This window comes from Lepisma saccharinum, chromosome 4 (genome assembly GCF_977018435.1).
Source record: "Lepisma saccharinum chromosome 4, izLepSacc3.1, whole genome shotgun sequence".
Taxonomy (NCBI): domain Eukaryota; kingdom Metazoa; phylum Arthropoda; class Insecta; order Zygentoma; family Lepismatidae; genus Lepisma; species Lepisma saccharinum.
In genome coordinates, this window is record NC_139232.1 from 27,167,835 (window position 1) to 27,189,457 (window position 21,623).

Below are 21,623 nucleotides of genomic sequence, written 5' to 3' on the forward strand. Positions count from 1 at the left end.
ATATCAGCAATGGCTGCTGTGATGCAGGCTTGCAGGTCATCCAATGATGTTGGAAGTGGTGGTACGTAAACATGATCCTTGACAAAACCCCACATGAGGAAATCACATGGGGTCAAGTCGGGGGAACGAGGTGGCCAATGAAGGAGAGGTCAATCCTCCGGAAATGCACGGCCTATCCAACGTTGTTCCAATGCCCCATTGAGATGGTCTCGAATGCTGCCATGGTAATGCGCAGGGTCACCATCCAATAGGAGAATGAAATCTGTGCTTTCCTCTGCAAGCTGTGGAAGGAGCCATAGTTGCAGCATATCAAGGAAAACAAGTCCTGTCACAGTACGTTCATGGAAGAAAAAGGTCCCATAAATCTTTTCATGAGAAATGGCACATAAGTCATTTACTTGGGAGAATAGCGTTCGTGTTCCACAAATTCATGGGGGTTAGCAGTTCCCCAAATCCTTACGTTGTGTCTATTCACTTTCCCTGAAAGGTGAAAAGTTGCTTCATCACTGTAAATTAACCTCTCAGAGAACCCATCCATTTCCATTAATGCGAGGAAATCAGCACAGAAGGACGTGCGCAAAGCATAATCAGTGTCTTTTAAGGCTTGAACTAGTTGCAAGCGGTAGGGTTTCATTTGTAAACGTTTCTGCAGAACCCGCCAGACAGTTTTCTGTGGAAGTTGAAGTTCTCTCGCTGCCCGGTAGGTGGACTTCTGTGGACTCCGCACGAAACATGTGCTCACTCGTTCCACTGTCTCTTCGCCAGTCGACGGACGGCCAGTCGATTTTTGTTTGCAGATGCAGCCCGAATCTCTGAAATGTTCATACCAGTTACAAATGGCCTTCCCTGTAGGTGGTTCTCTCTGATATTTGGTACGGAAATGCCGTTGCACACTAATCACAGACTTGTTCACATGATAATCAAGCACACAGAAAGATCTCTGTTCTCCAGTCAATGCCATTTTCCTGCTCACTGCTGACTCCTAGCGGTAGAAAGTGGAAACACTGCGTGGAAACTAAACTTTGAAAGTTAACCTTTCGAATCGCATGTCTCACAATAACATATGTTTATTAGATTTCACAGAATAAATTTCTGTAATGGGGTCCATCATTTTGACTTACCCTGTATACTGTCCTACTACGTCATCCTTTATTGGCACTGTGCACTAAATGGAGGTCAAACAGGAGTGGAGGAAAGTGTAACCTTGAGCAGGTATATGGTTGATATGCCAACCACACAGGTATTTCCATTGAGAACAGATGGGACCAGCATCGCAATGCGACAATTAACATGCCATTTCTTGAAAATTACATGCAATATTTCAGTTCTGTCTTTTTTGTTCATTAGTATACATACGAAGGTATGACATGCTAGAATTACAAAACAATGTATGCATTGTTACTATTATTAACAAGCAGAGATTGAAAAAGTGATTTCTTACACCCATAATATTATGGGATAGATTTATAAAAAAGTCTATCTATAACTCCAAGCCACAACTTTGTAATGAAAAAAATTCAATTATACGTGTTATAATGAGTTAAAGGCAACACTTTAACAAGCAACTACAGGGGTGTACAGTTTTTTAAAAATTTCAGTTTTCTTCTTCCTTCAATACTCATTATTGGGAGGCACAATGTATAAATTTTACATCTGCAAAAACCGTGTCAAAAGAAAGGAAACAAAACCGATTTCATCTGTCTACAACAATTAGTTCTCAAGCTCCTTTTTTTTTTGTGACAAGTTTGAAAATGCAAAATTTCGCTGAAATCATTGATACATGACAAAAAATTCATATTGTATAAAGCGGCAATGTTGCCAGCTTGCATAACAGTATCCGGAATTTCACTTCTAGCGTCGGCCCTATTGATGCTGATGGACAAAATTTGGAGGGAAGCACGACAAAAGACCGCTCCATGAGAATATCTAGTGCCCGTGCCGCAGTTTTGAAAAAATAACTTGAAATTACAGCATTCAGAAATTTTGTGTAATTACATAAAATTTCGAACTTTGTGCCTTTGCCCCTGCCCCCCCCCCCCCCTCAAACCTTAAGTGTCAGGCATTACTTAAAATGTTGCTTTTTTACTCATTCATGCAGAACTTTATAAATATTGTACTATGTAGTTTTCAAGAAAGTTCGGTCTTTTCTTATCTTTAGTATACATACAAAGGTATGAAAAATTACAATTTTGTATGTAAGAATGAGTAAAGCACCAACATTTTAAGCAATGTCTGAAAATTAAGGATCCAGGGGAAACATGGGGTTAAATGCCTATGTTCGAAATTTGCCCGGACCACATGGCAGAATTAACTTGCGCCGTACCTTGAAAACTATGCACTATATTTCAGTTCTGTCTTTTTTTGTTCATTAGTATACCTCTAACAGTATTACATACTCGAATTACAAAACAATATATTCATTGTTATTATTATTAACAAGTGCCATTTAACAAAATCCATTGTTTCCCTTTTGTTACTATAAAATAAATTAAAGATAAAAGGCTAGAACTTTTCAAATTCTACATGCAAGATTGAGTAAAAAAGTAACACATTAAGTAATGCTCGACACTGGTCGAAGGGCAGGGGCAAAGGCACAAAACTCAAAGTTTTCTGTAATTACACAAGATTTCTGCATGCTGTAATTTCAGGTTATTTTTTTCAAAACTGCGGCACGGGTACTACATATCCTCATGGAGCGGTCTTTTGTCGTGCTTCCCTCCAAATTTTGTCCATCCAGCATCAATAGGGCCGACGCTAGAAGCAAAATTCCAGATACTGTTCTGTAAGCTGGCAACATTGCCGCTTTATACAATATTAATTTTTTTGTGAAGAAGTATCAGTCTTAATTCAAATACAGGCATGGTCAAAATATCGATCATCCAGATGCTGAAGGTTAATTCCAAGAAAACCTGGATCCTTTGTCCTTAATTATATACACAGAGAGCCTTTGTCCTTATGCACAGAGATGTCATTTTAATTTTGAATAAGTTTCTTTGTGGTATCGGAAAGTATAAGAGGCAGTAAAATGGAAATGTGTCTGCCACAAAAAACTTTTCATTGAAAATGTATTACCTCAAAAGTAATCTCCATAACTGTCATAATGGTCAATTCCATTCTTGTAGAAGCTTGTCGGTTGTACATTAGTGATGGATACAGTCTTACCCACTTGCATACATTCTCATCTGAGTGGAACTGATGTCCACAAATGTGGCAGGTGTTACCATGGAGAAGGTTGATGCTGTTCAATAGCATTCCAGGGCGTTTTGACTTAATGGCTCACTCCAGTTTGTGCAAAGTGTCTTTATAGTAAGCACCTCACATTGTTTGTGACCTCATGCCTGAGAAAGTTGTCAAGCAGTGGACCCTTGCAGTCAAAGAAGAGCATCATTATGACTTTACCAGAACTTTTGTGTACATCTTTGGACTTCTTTGGTAGTGGAGAATTTAAATGTTTCCACTGTTGGCTTTGCAGTTTGCTCTTGAAACTGGGTTCAAAATGGTGGTACCACTTTTCATCCTGGTGACATTACGGGACAGAAATTCATACTCATCTTCATACTGCCATTGAAGGTAAAACAGAGGTGCAGCCATTCTGCGAGTTTTTTGTTCCTCCATAAGTTGATGTGAAACCCATTGTGCACAAATTTTTGTGAACTACAGGTGATCTTGGATAATGACATGTATGGAACCGTGACTTGTCCCAACCTAAAGACTAAGTTCTTCCTGTGTGATCCATCAGTTTTCCCAGATAAGACCATCCCACTCATGCAATAACATCAGGAGTAATGATGCAATAGGCCTGTATGGGGTGTGAATTGTCTTGCAGTGACATGTGTCCATCTCAGAATTGCTTATGCCACTCCAGCACATGATGTGATGTGCTACATTCACTGTGCACAACAGATGAGATGATTAATTTCTTGACCTCCAGCATCCTAAGCAGAAAAGAAAAAACTCTGCTCTTCTTTACTCCCCTCCATTCTGATGCTGAACGAATACATGTATTGCTTCCCTCTTTCCCCACAGATAGCATTATCATTCGTAACAGCAATGTTACTAACTTTTGCCCACCTGGAGTTCCATGCATCATGACCAGTTTTCATTTGACTGGGTATTATCATAATTAAAAATGATCTGATACAAATTATTTTTATCAATACCAGTAAACTGCTGATATTGATAACTAATACTATAGTGATCCAATATAAAATTGCAAATATTCCTTGAAGAACATAAGCTCTTCATTCATCTTCGTAGTTTATGTAACAGATGAGTTTTTCATTGAAAAGGAAATATGTATTTACACATTTACTTCACAAATTTTTCACAAAATTACAGGCCATTTATAAGTATATGCAATTGGTAAAATTACCTGTAATTTTACTGATAAACTAATAATAATAATAATAAAAAAAATTGAGGGTGGTATGTCTGTGAGGCAGGGTTGCTACACATCTGGAAGACAGGATGTCAGGTAGTTCTGCTGATCATCTGGAATTTACGGACATTTTGGAGTCTGGAAGAGAAAATGAACAAGTGATTCACTTCCACTTCCAGATTCGGTTCTTGTGATTCCACTCTCCAAAAAGATTCAATTCAGAAACTTGTTCTTCTCGTCCTTATGATTCTCAGTCTGGTACAAAATTATGGTAGACAAGTAGGTAATATATTTAATTTTCACTTTTTATACTAAATTTTTAGAAAGAACAATGTGAAAGTTGTAACCCAGCTATACTGATTGATAACTAAAGTATTTTGACAATATGATCATAATTTTCGGAAAGGTTGGCGAAGAGGAGGTTATCATCTACTATTTTACAGATTGTGGTCTTGCATTTTGGTGTAGCAAGAAAAGAAATTTTGTTAGCAAGATTATAACACTAGTAGAATTTTATGTAATGAACGTTAGCCCAACTGTTAACTGTTGATTCTGGATAATAGTAGTAAGTACATGAATAGTGCAGAAAGCAAATATAGTATCGCAAAAAAATGCTATTTCTTTACATTTATAAATGCACAGTATCTGGAGATTTTTTTTGTTGCATATAGAAATTGTATAGCAAATCGCTAGAAATTGAAAACTGTTGCATGGTTTATGAAGATTGTTGATATGAACGTTTTCTGTTTTTATATTGCAGAGATATTTGTGGTGAAATAATGTATCTCTGTTACCTTAGTCTGAAGGCTAGATGCAAGTAATTGAAGCACACAACACGTTTGTAATTTTAATTTGTTATTCAAATTTTTATAATATTTCGTGTGTGTAAAATGAAATTTGCTTCATAAAAAAGTGGTGAAGTGAATATTCATAATAATTAACCTGGCCTGTATATTTAATTGAATAACACAAGGTTCAAAAGGAATAATCATGACAATTAAACATGTCTGAAAAAAAAATTAGACTGGAAAACCTGGATATGTCAGGGAATTTCATAATAAAAAAATCGTAGCAATTCTGATGAGGGGAAATGGAACAAGCCATTGTAAAATGAATTTAAAATAGTAATGAACTGTGCATCAAGTACTCGGAATAAAATTTAAGATTCTGGAAAACTTGGGGTGGGGGATGTATTTGGAATTTATATGAGAACCCTGCCATAGGTACGTATCAACCATCCTGAGTAGGTTAAATTTTGAAAAAGTAGCCCATAAAACCAAGTTTTTGAAACAGTTTTGGGAATCGGATTTCTGTTGGAGGCCCCTTTATGTGCACACATTTTTTTTAGAACTAATATTTCTAAATGGTAGTTTGGTAATAGTTTTGTAGAATATAGTACTTACAATTAAAATGCTGCATATTGAGTAATGTTGGATACTTTTTTGTTAATTTGTAGATTTTTCTTGTGGCATTTTTTCAACTTTTATGAAAGTATTTGTGTGTGTGTATGTGTGTAGCTCTAGTACTAACAATTCTGAGAGTATTTTCGCTTTTAGTTATATTCATTTTTTTTGTTTGAGAGGTGCCATGATTCAAACTTGAGTAAGCATTTAGTATGCAAAGGTCTTGAAGTTAATTTATTAGGATTTATCAAATATGAGGAATGATTGCATACATGCATTGTATCATGGATATTTTTACAGCCCTGGTGGTAAATTGAAAGTTGAAGGAGACCTCAGCAGCAGTATTTTGATCCATATTTATTTCAGGATATGACATTATGTGTACATAACATGTGTTGTGTATGTAGTATTCAGCCATTAAAAAGTACCTGTTAAAAATCTGTGCAAGCAGTCATGCCCTGATCAAGATTATACAGATTGTATGCACGTTTTTTTGCCTCCCAAGTGTGCAAATTTTTATTTATATTCACTTAATATTCAATGCTAAAAAGTACTACAAATGTTTTTCTCCTTACCCAAATATGGAATGGTGAAGGCAAATTGGGACATGGTAATTCCATGTAACTATTGTGAAAAACGTACTTTATTTGTGCTCAGGCAAATACAGTAAGTTTTAGGAGGGAGGAAGTTGGGTTTAATCCCCCCACTGCTCCAATAATTGCTGATAATCCAATTCTAATAATTAAAATTATACATACTTAGATTATTAATTAAGTAACTAAGTAGTGTTGATGGGGCAATTTTTTGAATGGTTGTTATTACTAAACAATTAATTCACGTTATTTGTTCTATAACTTCTGGGGCAAAAATGGAATTGTTACATATTTGTGTAAGATGAGAATTCAATGATGTTTGTGCTATGAATTTAGATTACTACAAATGTGTGTGCAAAAATTGTCTCAGGCAAATTTGTATCACAGAGGACTTTAGGAAATCCAAATCACCCACAGTTCAACAGGTTGTTTTGGTATAAATTCTTGCAGCTCTGAAGATAGAAAGTTCATTTTTGCAAAATGTTGCATATGTTTATGCATGAAGAAGTAAAAGAAAACTCAGTGGTAACTTCGCTGTACATTCATCAGGAAGCTTGTAGCAAAGGAACTCAAAATGAAGTAAAATGTAAATTCAGAATCAAATTGTAACATATTTGAATTGGAAATATTAAATTTAGATTGCAGGGAAAATGCAAACCCTGGTAAGATAAATTCAGTTTCCCAGTATATCATCCCAGCACAGAGCATCCTAGTGTGTTTTAAAGTGTATGCGAATAATCTTTGTAGATTGTATGTGCATCCCCTCATATGTTTAGTTAGATATGTGAAATGGGTCAACTTTGAGAACATTTTAAAGTTTTAGCCACCGAAAATAAGGCCATGGCTGGTACATATCAGCAGTTGCACAGGAAAGTACGTGTGAGCACCAGAGGAATGTGACTCGAAAAATGCAATTTCTGGTTTTGTTTAACGTATCTTCTCCAAAGAGCTCTATTTGGAGTGAGATGCATTTCCATCTCTTCTCGTTGAGAGTTACTTTAGTGTCATGTATCTAAGAATACATTATGTCCTCTCTCCTAGAATTTGATAAACTGGAGTTCTGACTGTCTGGTACTCACACAACGAATGTAGGGGGAATAGATCGTAGATGAGGATTCGCTCATGATAAATACATGTATCTGCGTGAAAAATTATTAATTTTTGTCCCTACCATGAATTATATGCACACATGTTCCCTTCCCTTTGATAGTATAATGTTTGTATTATGATTGTTTTCCCATAGATCTTTTAGGTTTTTAGTCTTTTCTTTCACTTTTGTATATTTTAGCCCTTCCTTTTTCCACTTGCATGAAAATTAGGGCTGAACCGATGCCAATGTATCGGTATCGGTTAGGATTTATTTTTCAATACTGGTCGATACTTTTCCGGCATTTTGGTCTTTTAAAGTTTCTTTTTATTCTGCATCAGTGTTTTGTGAAAAAGAACTGAATTTTGTAATAACATAACATGTAATTTAATAATCTGATATAATTCTTGAATATTTTAATGCATATAATTATGGTGGAAAATTTGCACATAAATTATTAATCAAAATTTTTAACAACTTTTAATTATTACAATTTACAAGTATCGGTATTGGTGGGAACTGGTAAGAGTATCGGTATCAGCTCAGCCCTAATCAAAATTCAAGTGTAATAGTAGGCAAATTGTCCATCATATATAAGGGTCAGTCAGTGGAAGACAGGCCACTGTGTATAACTATGAAACTATGTGCTCACCTGAAAAGTAATCCCCGTAGGCATTTGTCCCACCGTCCTGGCAGTAGGTCAGTGACAGCCCTGTTGAATGTGGGCGGTTGCTGCAACAACAATCACTCAATGCATCCTTCACCTAAGCATCCAAGTTGAACCGGCGACCACGTAGTGCCCATTTCAGCTCACCAAAGATGGCATAATCACATGGGGATGTGTCCGGGACATGAGGTGGGTGCTGGAGTATTTCCCACCGAAATCTGTGTAGCAAGTCCCGGACAACATTTGCCTTATGTGGATGTACATTATCATGCTACACTTCCACCCCAGACGACAGCAAACCTGGTCTCTTGGATTTGATGGCCTGACACAGGTGCATCAGTGTTTCTGTATACCGCACCCAAGTAACGGGTGCACCTCGCACTTGCACTGCTTCAGATAAGCCTGCCACGCGACAGCGGAACCTCCTTCCAGTGGCAGGTGTTTGGTGGAGCCGCGGCATCTACACGTCGAGATACACGAGGTGGCCTGTTTTTCATTGACTAGCCTTTATGTATTCACTCATTTGGTTTTCTGCAATGAGGGCTCGAAGTATTGGAGAAGAGAAAGAAAAAATCAAGCACATGAAAACCTCTGTTCCAGCACACGTACAATTCCATTCCCTATAAACTTAGAATGAAGAAGGAAATTAGTGGTTTATAGTAGAATTTGGTGGGGGAGACCATTGCTTGTTTGAGAATTCCACTACAACATTATAGTAATCATCAACCTGGAAGCCTTTGTGCAGTCAGTTAATTGCTTTTCTTGCTTTCTGACTTATTCATGACTTTTATGGTGATTGAGGCCACAATATATAGAAATTTCCAGGGAGAATGCATTTTAATCACCTGCTTAAATCCTCAATATGCTGACCAAGGCAGAATTTATTTTATTTAAAACATAAACAAAACGTTAAATTTCAACCTTCTAGCAAGGTCTTCTTCAGACTCTGTACCAAATACAAATGAAATGTTTTAAATAAAATAAATTCTGCCTTGGTCAGCATATTGAGTTTTTGCTTGTCATGGAAACAAGGCTTAATGGTGTTATCACTGCTTAAATGGTTGAGAGACTAGTGCAGTTTTCTTATATTGTTTAAAATTTGTTTCCTAAGTCAGTTATTAATACACATACTCTAGGAGTAAGGAATAGAATGTATTGAATTATGAATACCAGGAATAATTTAGATTTCTCGCAACGCTGCTTTATGCTGTAACTACAACTGTAAATACATACTGACTTCTTACTTTGTACATTTGTATAAAGTCTGTTAAAGAAAGTACTCACTGTAAACATAGTTTATGGCCAGTATAGTTATAATGCAATTAGTTTAGTACAAATGTCAAAAAGAAAGTAGAAATTTGTAAATATCTGTGCAAGTTTTCTTTGCAGAAATTTTAAAGATTACCCAAAAGTAAACACACTTTGTACTGATGAATGTGGCAAGTATAAGTATTAATTTAAGGATATAAAATTAAGGTACTTGGTGCTTGGTTTTACTGCTTGTCATTGTCATGTGATTTGTGGTGCGAAATATCATTTTTTTTTTTTTTGGCCCATAATTGAAAAGTATTTGAAAGTCCATCAGATTGCTGATTATTTGTCATGAAACAATTAAACTTTATCATTGTTGAATTTTTGGCTGTAAAAATATACATGGGCCTTGGGTGTTGAATTTTTGGCTGTAAAAATATACATGGGCCTTGGGAGGTCAATATATGTTGCATGTAACAACATTGAAATCTAGGATGTTAATTTAATTTCAGTCTTCACTTAGTTTGTTCAGAAATTAAACAGTACTGATGTTGAATGAAGCATGTTGCATGGTGATAGAGGGTGTGTGTATATATGGTATTGTCATGGAACTTTTGTTTAATCTTTGTACAGTGAACCTCAATTTTATGTTTTTCAGCAGACTTAAGATGGAAAAAGTTTGGAATATGTAAAATCTGGGAAAATTTTATAACATTTGCTCTATTAGAATTGAATGTATGATGCGGGAGAATGTAAAATCAGGGTGTCACTGCATTTGGAACACACATGCTGAGGAAATGCAGATAATCTAAAAATTTTATGTGTTTTGATTCACAAGGGCTATTCAGAAACAACCCTGAAGGTTAAAAGAGAAGATATAATGGGGGGGGGGATATTTGTACACTCCTGTTCAGATAAAGTGACACATTCTTCAACTGCTCAACCCTTTAAAGTGTCTCACTATATGTGAACAGGAGTGTACAAAGTTGGTTCGCATCCAGGGCACCTTTCCTCAAATCACTGTCAAAATTGAGGCACTTGTCAGTGTGTGGCAGGAGTTACGGGAACTTTGTATCAAGGAGACACTATTTCATAAGGGCCATTCCATGTTGAAATAGCCAATTGAAAGACAAAAAGTTGCTTCATAGTCATGGATTTCCATCATATTTTTTTTGCTGATAGATACTTGGTCTAATATGACAAATACGTAATATTTGACTTCTCCAACAAATATTTCAAAAGTTACTAATTTTTGAATATTTTCAGTATAGAAAATTTGAAACAAGTCCACGACTATGAAGCAACCTGCTCTCTGTGATATCATGTGGAATGACCCATAAGAGTTTCTCAGTATGTTTTGCATATTATAGTTCAGGAATACGTAAACTGAGTAACACCACACCTTTTCTGTTCCAAAACACTGTTGCCATCGGCTTTGCTTTGAAAATTATTCTTTATTTCCTGGGTTTTTACATTGAGTATATATGTGTGTGTGTTTCCACATTGACAATCATAATCTATTGTTTCATTGTCTATCTCATTCTCAATCTTGTCATCAAATTTATCCTCCTCATCATATCTCTGCAAATTGTCAAAGTTGCCACCATTTAGTAGAGAACTTTTCTGCACATCTCCCAAACTTAACCACCCCAGTTTAAAATTGCAAGATATGCCGAAACAATGGCAGGAGAAGAGTAGAATATTCTATGGTGATGAAACGTTCCACAGATTATATAATTGCTACCACTCAAAGCAGCAGTGATAGGGGCTTTAGTAGCACACATATTGACATTGAATATCGGTCCAAGAGCCTGGTTTCCTTCCTTGAGATTGATTTCCAAATAGCCCTTGTGTAATGTTCAATTCACTTGTGCCTTTTGTCTTATGGTTGGTTGGTTGTTGATAGCATTGTGGACTCCTATTTTGGATTTCTTGGGTGAACAAAAGATTGTGTACTCATTCTCAAAGTTCATATTTCTTTACACATAAATGGTTGTATTGTTATTTTATGGGGTACTTGCAAATAATGCAAGTGTACCATTTTACAGCTTTCATGTTGGGAGATGGTGTTGGTGTTCTTAATTACATGTAAATCTCTAGCCCTACCTTGATGAATTTATGTGTATTTAATTTTTAAACATAATCAACTGTAACATAATTTGCTATTAATGCATTGCTTCCTTGATATAAATATCTTTCCTAAAAGCTGCGACTTTAGCACCACATTCGAATCTTGTCTGTGAAAGACTAACCTTCTTATATGCTAATGAAGCCTATGCTAGTAACATGATTTGAGGAAAAAATTATAGAATGGAATTGAATGAAATAGGTCTTATTTATCTGTAGTGGAATTGTTCTGCCCAGCAACAGTTCAGAGTTTTGATACAGTAGCATCCACTTATTTGTAATACGAGGGCTAGTCAAAAAAGAATGAGAATGAAGTTTTTACTTAAGAAATACATTAGGCAGGTCCTGGTAGATATGGTATTTTTCGAAGTAGTCCCCATCGAGTTGTATACACTTGGCCCAACGTGTCTGCCAGTCCTCGAAGACGTGCTGGAACCCACTTTTTGACATAGTCTTTAGAACGGCCTATGATGAGTCGAAATGCTTGCCCCACAGCTCCAATTTCAGACAAGGGAACAAAAAAAGGTCGCACGAAGCAAGATCCAGGCTGTATGGAGAGTGCAGGACACATTCAATGTTTTGTCGAGCCAGATATTGGGCAACAACGGAAACGTGAGGGCATGCATTATCCTGGTGTAGGCGCCAACCAGATGGATGCAGCTCAGGGCGTTTTCGACGGATGTGTTCAGCCAGGGTCTTCAAAACTGACTTAATACTGCCCAGTAACCATGGTATGCAGGGACACTTCATGTTGGTAGACCATTCCACGGTAGTCGAAGAAGGAAATCACCAGTACCTTATTTGTCGACTGAACAGCTTTGACTTTCTTTGGCATCGGAGAACTGGGTGATTTCCAGCCTTTGCTCGCCTGTTTGCTTTTGGGATCGTAATGGTGAAGCCAACTCTTGTCACCAGTTATGATGGGATTCTGGTAGACCTCGCCATGCTCCGCTTCCAGATGCTGAAGCTCCCGACACACTTCCACTCTCACCTGCTTCTGTTCAGGCGTTAGCAATCTTGGCACCCATCTTACACATACGCATCTCATGTGCAAGCGATCGTGCAGAATGATGAACGCACTACCAGGGGAAATGTGTAACATGTCCGCCAGTTCATCTATTGTTATTCGGCGATCTTCCCGAACAATGACATCAGCTGTGTTAACCATGATCTTGTTCTCTGCAGTGGCCTGAGCACCCAGGCTGCCTTGCTTTGTTGTTGAAACACTGCTCTCCTTAAACTGTTTGAACCACCAAAATGTGGTTGATTGTGGAAGGACATCTTCACCGTATGCCTGCTGCAACATTCCATATGCTTCCATGGTAGATTTCTGCAGACGGACGCAAAATTTCAAAGCTGCGTACTGCTCCTCACGAACAGACTCCATTTTCCGTATGTGACTTCTGACCATTTGTGTTTTGTTTCCACAGTGTTGCCAGATGCATGCGCATACGCTCTTGCAATTTTATCTGCCGATTCCACAAGAAACGTTTGTTTTACCGTTGCATGTTCAGTGTGTGATATAAAATATAAAAATCATTCTTACTCTTTTTGACTAGCCCCCGTATATAAAACATAATCTTGGGCACTTATCAATTCTGTAGAACATGTTAAAATGATTTGAAAATGTTGCGTATATGCCAAATTACATGTTAGTTGATCTTAATGATGTCTACAGTAGACAGTCCAGATGAAAAGGTGTCGGCTGATGTAGGAATTACTGATAATGTTAGCAATACAAGTTTAGATAAATATGCTATAATTTATATCGCCAGTTTTCGGAAGTAGATATCTGAATAAACAGTCTCCTTTACATAGGAAAAACCAGTTGCAATCACCTAGTTACATACATTAATTGAGAGGTAAATAACTCATTGAGGTTCTTTATGGAGTATTTGCAATTTTCTAGTAACTGTAGAATATTAGTTATCAATATTACTAGATTTTATATCTGCAAAATTTTCATATAGATCCATCGCTAATATATAGTAATTAAATTAATCAGTGCTGCACAAACATGTGACAAATTGCCACATCAAAATTCCAAGAAACATCCCAAATATGTTTTCTTTAATTCTTGAGCTTGCATACATATCTGACAATTCACCATGAGCTGCACAACTATTTTCTTTTGTTCGTTGACTGTTCAGCATTGCTTTTGATTTTGTTTAATTCCAAATGTTTTTAGAGTGTACAGAGGCAATCACAAATAATAAACTTACTCAGGGCAGGAGTGTTTGCATTGATTTCATGAATATACATAAAAATTTTCCAGGACTAGTTGATTGAAAATAATAATTGGATGTATATATTTTAATACATATAATTCAATGAATGCAGGCACTTTACATACTAAATAAAATAAATTTCTTTCCCTAACAGTTCATCTAAAGCACTGAAGAAAGAGGCTGGTTTTGCACGCGAAGAAGCATACAGCCATAGTCGTATGCCAGCTGTGTTTGGTGGTGGTAGTCACCCTGCTTCTGGTTCCCAATCCCCCCGCTCCCCACCCTTTCCCACCGTTGGACGCCCTATCCCACGAGTAGGTGAGCCCACAGATTCCTTGACTCCACCTCGTGTACCAGTTCAAAGTCGTGGACCAAGTATTCCTACATCCCCGTCTGAAACGAGCCACACTCCTCCTCTCCAGAGAGGGGAGGACGGACCTGGTTCACTTCGGAAACAGTTACTATCCATTTCCCATTCTTTGCTGACAAAACAACCAGTACATGTTGAACAGTTGATGGCTTTATCTAGTGGTGATAGAGAGGTGAGTATGTGTGGGTGTCTGTTCTACTTAGGTGGCTTTTTTGCAGTTATTTTCACAGTAGTTTGCATGCCCATAAGTAGTTGTGTTGTTATCTAATGGTTTGTAAATATTTTATGTACAATTAATGGGGATGCATTACTGTTTTCTTATGTTTGTTTAAGTTTGCTTCATGTGGCTGTGAGAAACTAGTTGATGTAAAACAATAGTATTTTGACCTGGTCTGCATGTCACTATTAGATCATCCAGTAATGAGTTATGAGGTGATATTATATGTGTGGTTTGTCATGGGGTGATACTATATGTGGGAGTTTGTCTCTCGATATGTGTGATACAGCATGGATGAGACATATTTGGTACAATTATTTTACACATTTTTTATACATGCATTCTTCTAAGCATATCATGAATATGAATACAGAAGTTATCATCACACAGCACTGATAAACTTTCGGAGCTTGTAGAGCATATATCTAGATGAACAACTTTTTTTGATAACATTTTGCTCATTTTGGTCTGGTTTCAATATCCTGTATAAATGCAGCCATGCTGTACAGATTCATGGTTGCCACTGACATTTATTTATTTTTCTTCTCTGCCAGATAACATACCAAAATGCAGTAATTTGGTTCTTATGGTGTCAAAAGCAGGCTTGAACAAACAAAATTGTTCAGAAAATTTGCTCATCTTGATATAAGTCTGTAAGTGTTTTAAGGAGACACCCCAATAATATATTTTTCAATTTCTGAAATGTTCAAAACTCGTAACCTACATATTCCTGACATGTGAGACCATTGGTGCATCTCATGGCTTAACTTCCCCATATAAAGTTTTTGAGTTTGAAAGTTGTGGTAAGTTGTATCTGCATGTAATGTTTCAAGAGGAAAAAGGCAAGGACCTTCCTTGTGTAATCAGTTGTAACCAAACTTTGGAGTAATTATTGCGTAAAGCTCTTACAAGTAAAATATTCTGCAGTTTTTGGAAAATACAGGAGAATATTGAAATGTACTTGCATTTTATCTATCACTGGAGTAGTCATATTGGTATTGTCATACCTTTCATATATTAATCTCATCTATTCTCTATATAAATGTGCTTTTAACATTTAAAAATGGACCTGAACATTTGGTAGTAAAAAGGTAAAGCTCATTACTGTGCATTACACTGCAGCATGAAAACATGGATAAGGTACAGCAAAATGTACTGACTTCGTTGTTTCCTCCAGCAGCCAGTGCAGTAGACTTGACTTAATTAGTCAAGGTGAATGGTCACAATCCTACTAAGTTTGTAATGTATCACTTTATTGAGATTTTAGTGATTTACAACATGAGGTTTGATTAGCAGTAGGAGTTTTTTTCATAAAAAAAGAAAGTGCAGATACATTTATTTGTATTAAAATAAGGATACAAATACAGAGTAGAACAGAATGAAAGTAAAAGGTCACGAAGTGGTAAAATATGTATGGGATATCTTAGGTTTTGCAAAGCATGTTGAAACCAAACATCCCATGTGTGACTGCATACATGCTAAGACCAAAACTAGGAATAACAATTGTCAAAAAAATACTTCAATGAAAATTATTTTGGTGATCTTTATTTTTCTTGAGCTTCCGTTATTTAAGAAATTCAAAGGCCATGTAAAAAAAAAAAAAAAAAAAAAAAAAAAACGCATGTAGAAATTCGACTCAACCAGGGCTTGAACCTGGATCTCTGGCATACCTTGTTGTTGCTCTACCAACTGAGCTACCGAGCCAACCTTGGTTTCACCTGATCTTCTGCTCTCCTGTTTTATCTGTGTGAAATTGTCTGTCTGTGCACTGTGGAGTCGATGTCATCAGTATTTCAAAGCAACAGATCCCATTGTGGTAGCACTGACGACAACAATTCCATGCAGGTGAAACAGTGAACGAAAGATTGGGCAAGAACAGGGCTGGCTCTCTATCTCAGTTGGTAGAACAACAGTGCAGTATGCCAGAGGCCCAGGTTCAAGCCCTGATCAAAACTGCATTTTTTGCTAAACTGTGTACATAGAATATATCCTGTGTGTGCCAAACAATAAAGTAAAAAAAAATACATTGACTGCAACAGTGCTGGGATGTAGCAGCTTCCACAGCAGGATGGGATATCCTCAAAACATAAATAGCCCTTCATGACCTATTTATTTTCATGTGGTGTTGTGTGGTGCATTTGTATCCAGTTTTTTAATATAGGAAAGAGTGTGTTTTTTGTGCATGAGGCATCTTCTCACATTCGAACAGAGTATAGATTTGCATTTTGCTGTTGTGTGCATATTGTTTTTCTAGGCAGATCAGTGCCTGTGCAGAGTATTTAACCCTCTGTTAAGCACGTGGGGTACCAGTGTCCCCCATTAATATTCATTGCAAGATTGCAACACTGTAAACTTTACTCACGTGGATGCTTTTGTGCAGTCATACGCTCTTTCTTTGTCTTTGTTCTAAACTCAGCGGTGTTGTTGTGTTGCACCTCTAAGCCACACAATAATATAAAGTTAATGCCAGTCGGATGCTTGGAAGGACAGTTGTCCTCCATGCCTTATATACGTAACAAGAAAAATGAAAGTGTCAAAAGACAGAGCACTCAGCAGATCCAGATGTTACGAGGAAGTGGGTTAGTGAGGAAGGGGAGGGCATAGATGTTTGGGACAAAAGTGACCATGACACTGCTTTGTTCTTATGTATTTATACACGTGGTGGGACAGCTGTCCCAAAAGCATTCGACTGATGTTAACTTTATAATACTAGGGTCAGTGTAAAAATTAGTTGCACTAGCATGAAAAAAATAGCATATGGTAAATAGAGGACAATTCATGTATACATGAAAGTACACTACCAAAACTACTTTTCTACATAATCACCAAATCTGTTCAAACATTTGTCATAGCATGACAAGAGTTTCTCTGTAACTTACTTGAAGAATTCTTGTCAACTTTCGATAACCATTTTTACATTGCAGTTTTAACTTCCTCATTGAAATGATATTGCCGCTTCTCAAATTCTTCTTCAATTGGCCCAAACTCGTGAAAATTGCAGGATGCAAGGTCTGGATTATGAATCAGTTCATGAACATGTTCAACTCCCCGCCATTGCAGTTGACAGCCTTTTTGCTGGTAGTCATCCTCAATATCTGTATGCCCATTCGTGAGCAGCACACACCATTTTGCAATCGCCTGAGGCGAAATTGCTTTATCACTGTACACTTCATGCATTTGGTGATGAATCTCAATAGGTTTACACCTTCTTGGCCACATAGTGAGTCACTGCATGCACTTCTATTTTGGACAGCACTCCCAACTGACATGACATTTTCACCACCGATAGCATCTGATCACTAACACACATGACGCAACCGTTACTCCCACCTTTTCAAGGAAACTGTGAGCAGTGTTCCCAACCCATCACACACTTTTGAACAAAATGTTATGGGTAAGTGCAACTAACATTTTGACTCTTCCACGTATTATGTCACTTAGAATGTTCAGCATGAAATTGCAGCTTATCTTAGAAGGAATACAATAAGGAACATTCAACATGTATGCACAGTATAATTAATGGTGTATTTCATACCTTATAGGGTTGGGTGACAGCTGTACTTCACATGCCTAAATATGTTACATAAAAATGACATGCCTAATGTAAGGTTGACCAGATTTAACGTGATGGTAACAAAATATTCCTTGTGAAGTTTGAAAATCTCATTTAACATTGGCTAAAACAAAAACCCTTCCTTCTACTAGAAGAATGGAGGAACAAACTTCCTTGATTGTACGCACCTAGTTCATTTACTGCCACTGTTTTTCAAAATCTTGTGTGTAATAAAATCATTCTGCCTATGATGAAAATTTAAAATTGACTGATTTTTAATACCGTACTTTGCTTCTTTGTAGCTCGACCCACACACAACCCAGTTAGTTGAAAGGCTACGCACAGAACTTAAACAAGCAGTGGGCATCAAACAAAATAGTTCTGCAGGGAAAACTAACATCAAATTGGATCCAAAACAACCTGTTTTTAATGCACAAGGTACGTTTAGTTACTTATTTTAGTTTTAAAGAAAGTGCCAAACATGTAAATTAACCTAAGTTTTTGTTCAGTTCCTGGATTGCCTTTTGTGAGGAAGGGGGGTGGGGGCTTATCAATTTTCTTACTCTCACAGATTGACTTGAATTTTTTGTAATCTCTTGTGTTTATCTTATTTTATTTTGCATCTTTTTTCTGTTACTTTTGACTAAATGTGACAACAATGATGTTTGATGGTCATTGAAACTGATGAAGGGACACTCGCACAACACAAGAGGTTATCTTCTGCAATGTACTGTGGAGAGAATCAAAGTAACAAAAGAAAGCAGGAAGTAGCAAAAATTACCCACAAAATGGTATTTTAGGTACAGTTATGCAAAATATGCACTTTGTCCTATGTTTTACTACGAAGGAATAGGCAACAATTCACTGTAGTTGTAATATGTTGTGATTACTATAAGTTATTGGAAAGTTACATAAAAAATTATGGTTAAACCAGTGATCAAACCTGGGTCTTTAGTTTCTCCACAATTGGCTTTCATCAGGTTAATGATCGATGTTGTGATGAGGCCAGATGGTTGGGTTAGTAGCACAGTTGGTAAAGTATCAGCACTAGGTTTTCAACTTGGATTTGAAGTTAGGCACCATTTAGCAAGTAATTTGGGTGCCAAGGCTGAAAACTGGATTCAATAGCAACACATAAAATATGAAACTATCTATGAAAAATGCAAATCACCTTAAAGTGACCAACATTTCTGCATTAGTATATGTCTTGGAATGGAACATTTTACTCAACATAGTTTTCAGAAACATGCTATTGAAGCTGGAGTTCCTGTATTAATTGTGTTGTCGTGATTAAGGTAGATGTAGAAAAGCAACACAAAATAATCATCAAGCATATAAGCTGTGTCGTCACCAAAGATGGGGACCTAATACTTTGAGATAAGCAACAAAGTAAAAGTTAGCTGTTTAGTGAATAATATAAAAGTTAGCATTTTGTGACTTTTGACCACCATTTTGAACATGGATACAGAACAACCGGGTCTGTAATTAGATGTAAGCAAGTTACTTTTTCCGCAAGACGTACTTGTAGAGGTTCTATTAATCGTGAATTCCCAAGGGGATGGTGGCAGAGGCCACCAAAATTAATAGAACCTCTACAAGTAAGTTTCACGGAAAAAGTTAGTAACTCGCTTACATCTAATTATTATCAACCACTCCCCCTTCCCTCCCCCCAAACATGAAGAACAGGGACTTTGGTTTGGTGTCCATTTGATCCACAGTTTTCACAACTTACCAGTACAGTACATTCTTGTTTAAATGTAGAAATTTTAATTAAGTTACAATGTAATTTTGTGCTTGATCATTGAATAGGTAGTTATTTCGAAATTCACTTTTACTGAAGTATATTTTTATAAGAACTGAAAAGAATTTAATTATTTTCTCGTGCTTGTTTGGTCAGTTGTGGCCCAAATAGAAATTTCTGGAATGATGATCTTACCTTGAGAGTAGTAACTTAACAATGCATGAACCAATTTTCAGATATGAGTTTATTTTGTTGCACTCACCAGTTCCATATGTTTTAGGATCATCACGATGGACATGGGGACGATCAGAAGGGTTTGATGCACATGCAGTTTATGCAGGCGACAATGCTGTAAATGTCGAAAAATTGCAAGATTCAAACTGTTCTGACATGCAACAAGGACTTGCCACGGATGGAGTAAAGAGTGCTCTTGCTGGACTCATGACTCAGTATGGACTGCCGATTACTGGGTTGGAGACAGGTACGGTACCATCACATCCTCCTCTTCCTCCTCCTCCTCCTCAAATAGGTAGCTTGTATGGGCCAAGTTCCGAGTCAGGTTACTCAAAATCCAACTACCCTGGAGGCTCCTACAGTGGGGAGGAATCATACAGGGAAGGGATGCATGGGTATCAGTATCCAATTAGTGTCATTCCTTCTAGTTCGTATGCGGATACCAGTCGCTACTCGGATGGTGGTGGAACGCACCAAAATATGGACACTTCGACAAGTCCTAGGTACCCCAAAGGGAATTCTAGGCCTAGAGAGAATATATATGGTGCAAGTTCGGGCATTGTTCCCCCGGGAAGTAGCCGTCATCCGGGTCCACATCCATATCCGCATCCGGTCCAGTCCCAGAGTGGGTCGTGGAACTATCCACCTTCTGCAAGATAGGACTTGCGAGATCGCAGTATGTGAGATTTTAAACATGAACATGGTGTAGGAAGGTTGGATGGTACGTATCCAACTTGGCATTTTCTTCATGTTTGTATTCTTATGAATGGTCTTCATTTTGGGATAATCCAATTTAGAGAGAACGTTTTTTTTACATGTTGCAATTGTCAACAGCTTGAATCGTACGGCGTTCATTAAAAACAGAAATGAATTTCATCATTAAATTGCAATGACAATGCAGAACGGAAACATCTGCAACAGCATTTCCAAGAAAGCTTGTGGTGAATGTTATGTGTGTGGCCTGCTGAGTTATCAGTAGCATTATTAACTTTGGTGTTCTTTATTTTTTAGTTTGGAAATATTTCAATGCATCTTATCATTAGTAATTCTCATGTATGAGAATATGGGTTGATATAATGTACTCAGCCTCTCAATCTGTATATAGTGTTTCTTTACAAGGAAATTGAACCTTAGTGAAGAGTATTTATGGTTAACCAGTGAGAGCCTGTGTAAGCATCATCCAATCATAATTGTTATTTTGTTTACAATAACATACTGTAATGTCAGTGGTTTTTGTGTTTGCAGTACCTAGAAGTGCACATTAAGTCAGTTGAGTTTATATCATGGTTTGTGCCAGAATACTATCACAGCATTTTTATGTGACAAGCAATTAACTAGAATTCCCTAAACTTCAGAAAGCTGTAAAAAGTGGATCTGGTGCAAGACATGATTTATTTTTTGCCTTGATGAATTGTAAATAAAAATGGAAATAAACTTTTTTTTGCCTGTAAATACTTTTCCATTATTGCAAGCCATGTTTATGTAGGCATGTGTGTGGAGTTTAAGTGGTGATATTTTTAAGTGATCAGTGATAAGATTGCAACTGTGGAACTGAAAAAATATAAAAGTGTTAGTGAAATGGAATAAATGCTTTTGGAATTGGAGGAAGACACCGTAAGGTCAGTGAATGTTCTTTGTTCATTATTCTTTCTTCAGTTACTTCTAGTGTTAGTACTGTTTGGGATTGTTTTGTGTCATTATTTTTTACAGCCACTTCCACTATTAATATTTAAATTGTTGCTGTGAATAAAGCAAGGACATTTTTAGAAAGGCA

At 36.9% G+C, this 21,623-nt stretch overlaps 1 protein-coding gene across 3 annotated transcripts in view; it reads left to right on the forward strand.

Annotated features, from left to right (window-relative positions):
* The window catches only part of Cdk12 (Cyclin-dependent kinase 12), a 92,601-nt gene extending 70,978 nt beyond the window's left edge, over positions 1-21,623 (forward strand). For 2 of the 3 annotated variants that reach the window (XM_083120369.1, XM_083120370.1), the window contains 3 exons: positions 13,889-14,276; positions 18,177-18,312; positions 19,896-21,623. In XM_083120369.1, the coding sequence (XP_082976495.1) occupies positions 13,889-14,276; positions 18,177-18,312; positions 19,896-20,509 (1,138 nt within the window). In that variant the 3' untranslated portion in view covers positions 20,510-21,623. The remainder of the gene's footprint in view (positions 1-13,888; positions 14,277-18,176; positions 18,313-19,895) is intronic. The other variant, XR_014441589.1, reaches the window with a different exon arrangement.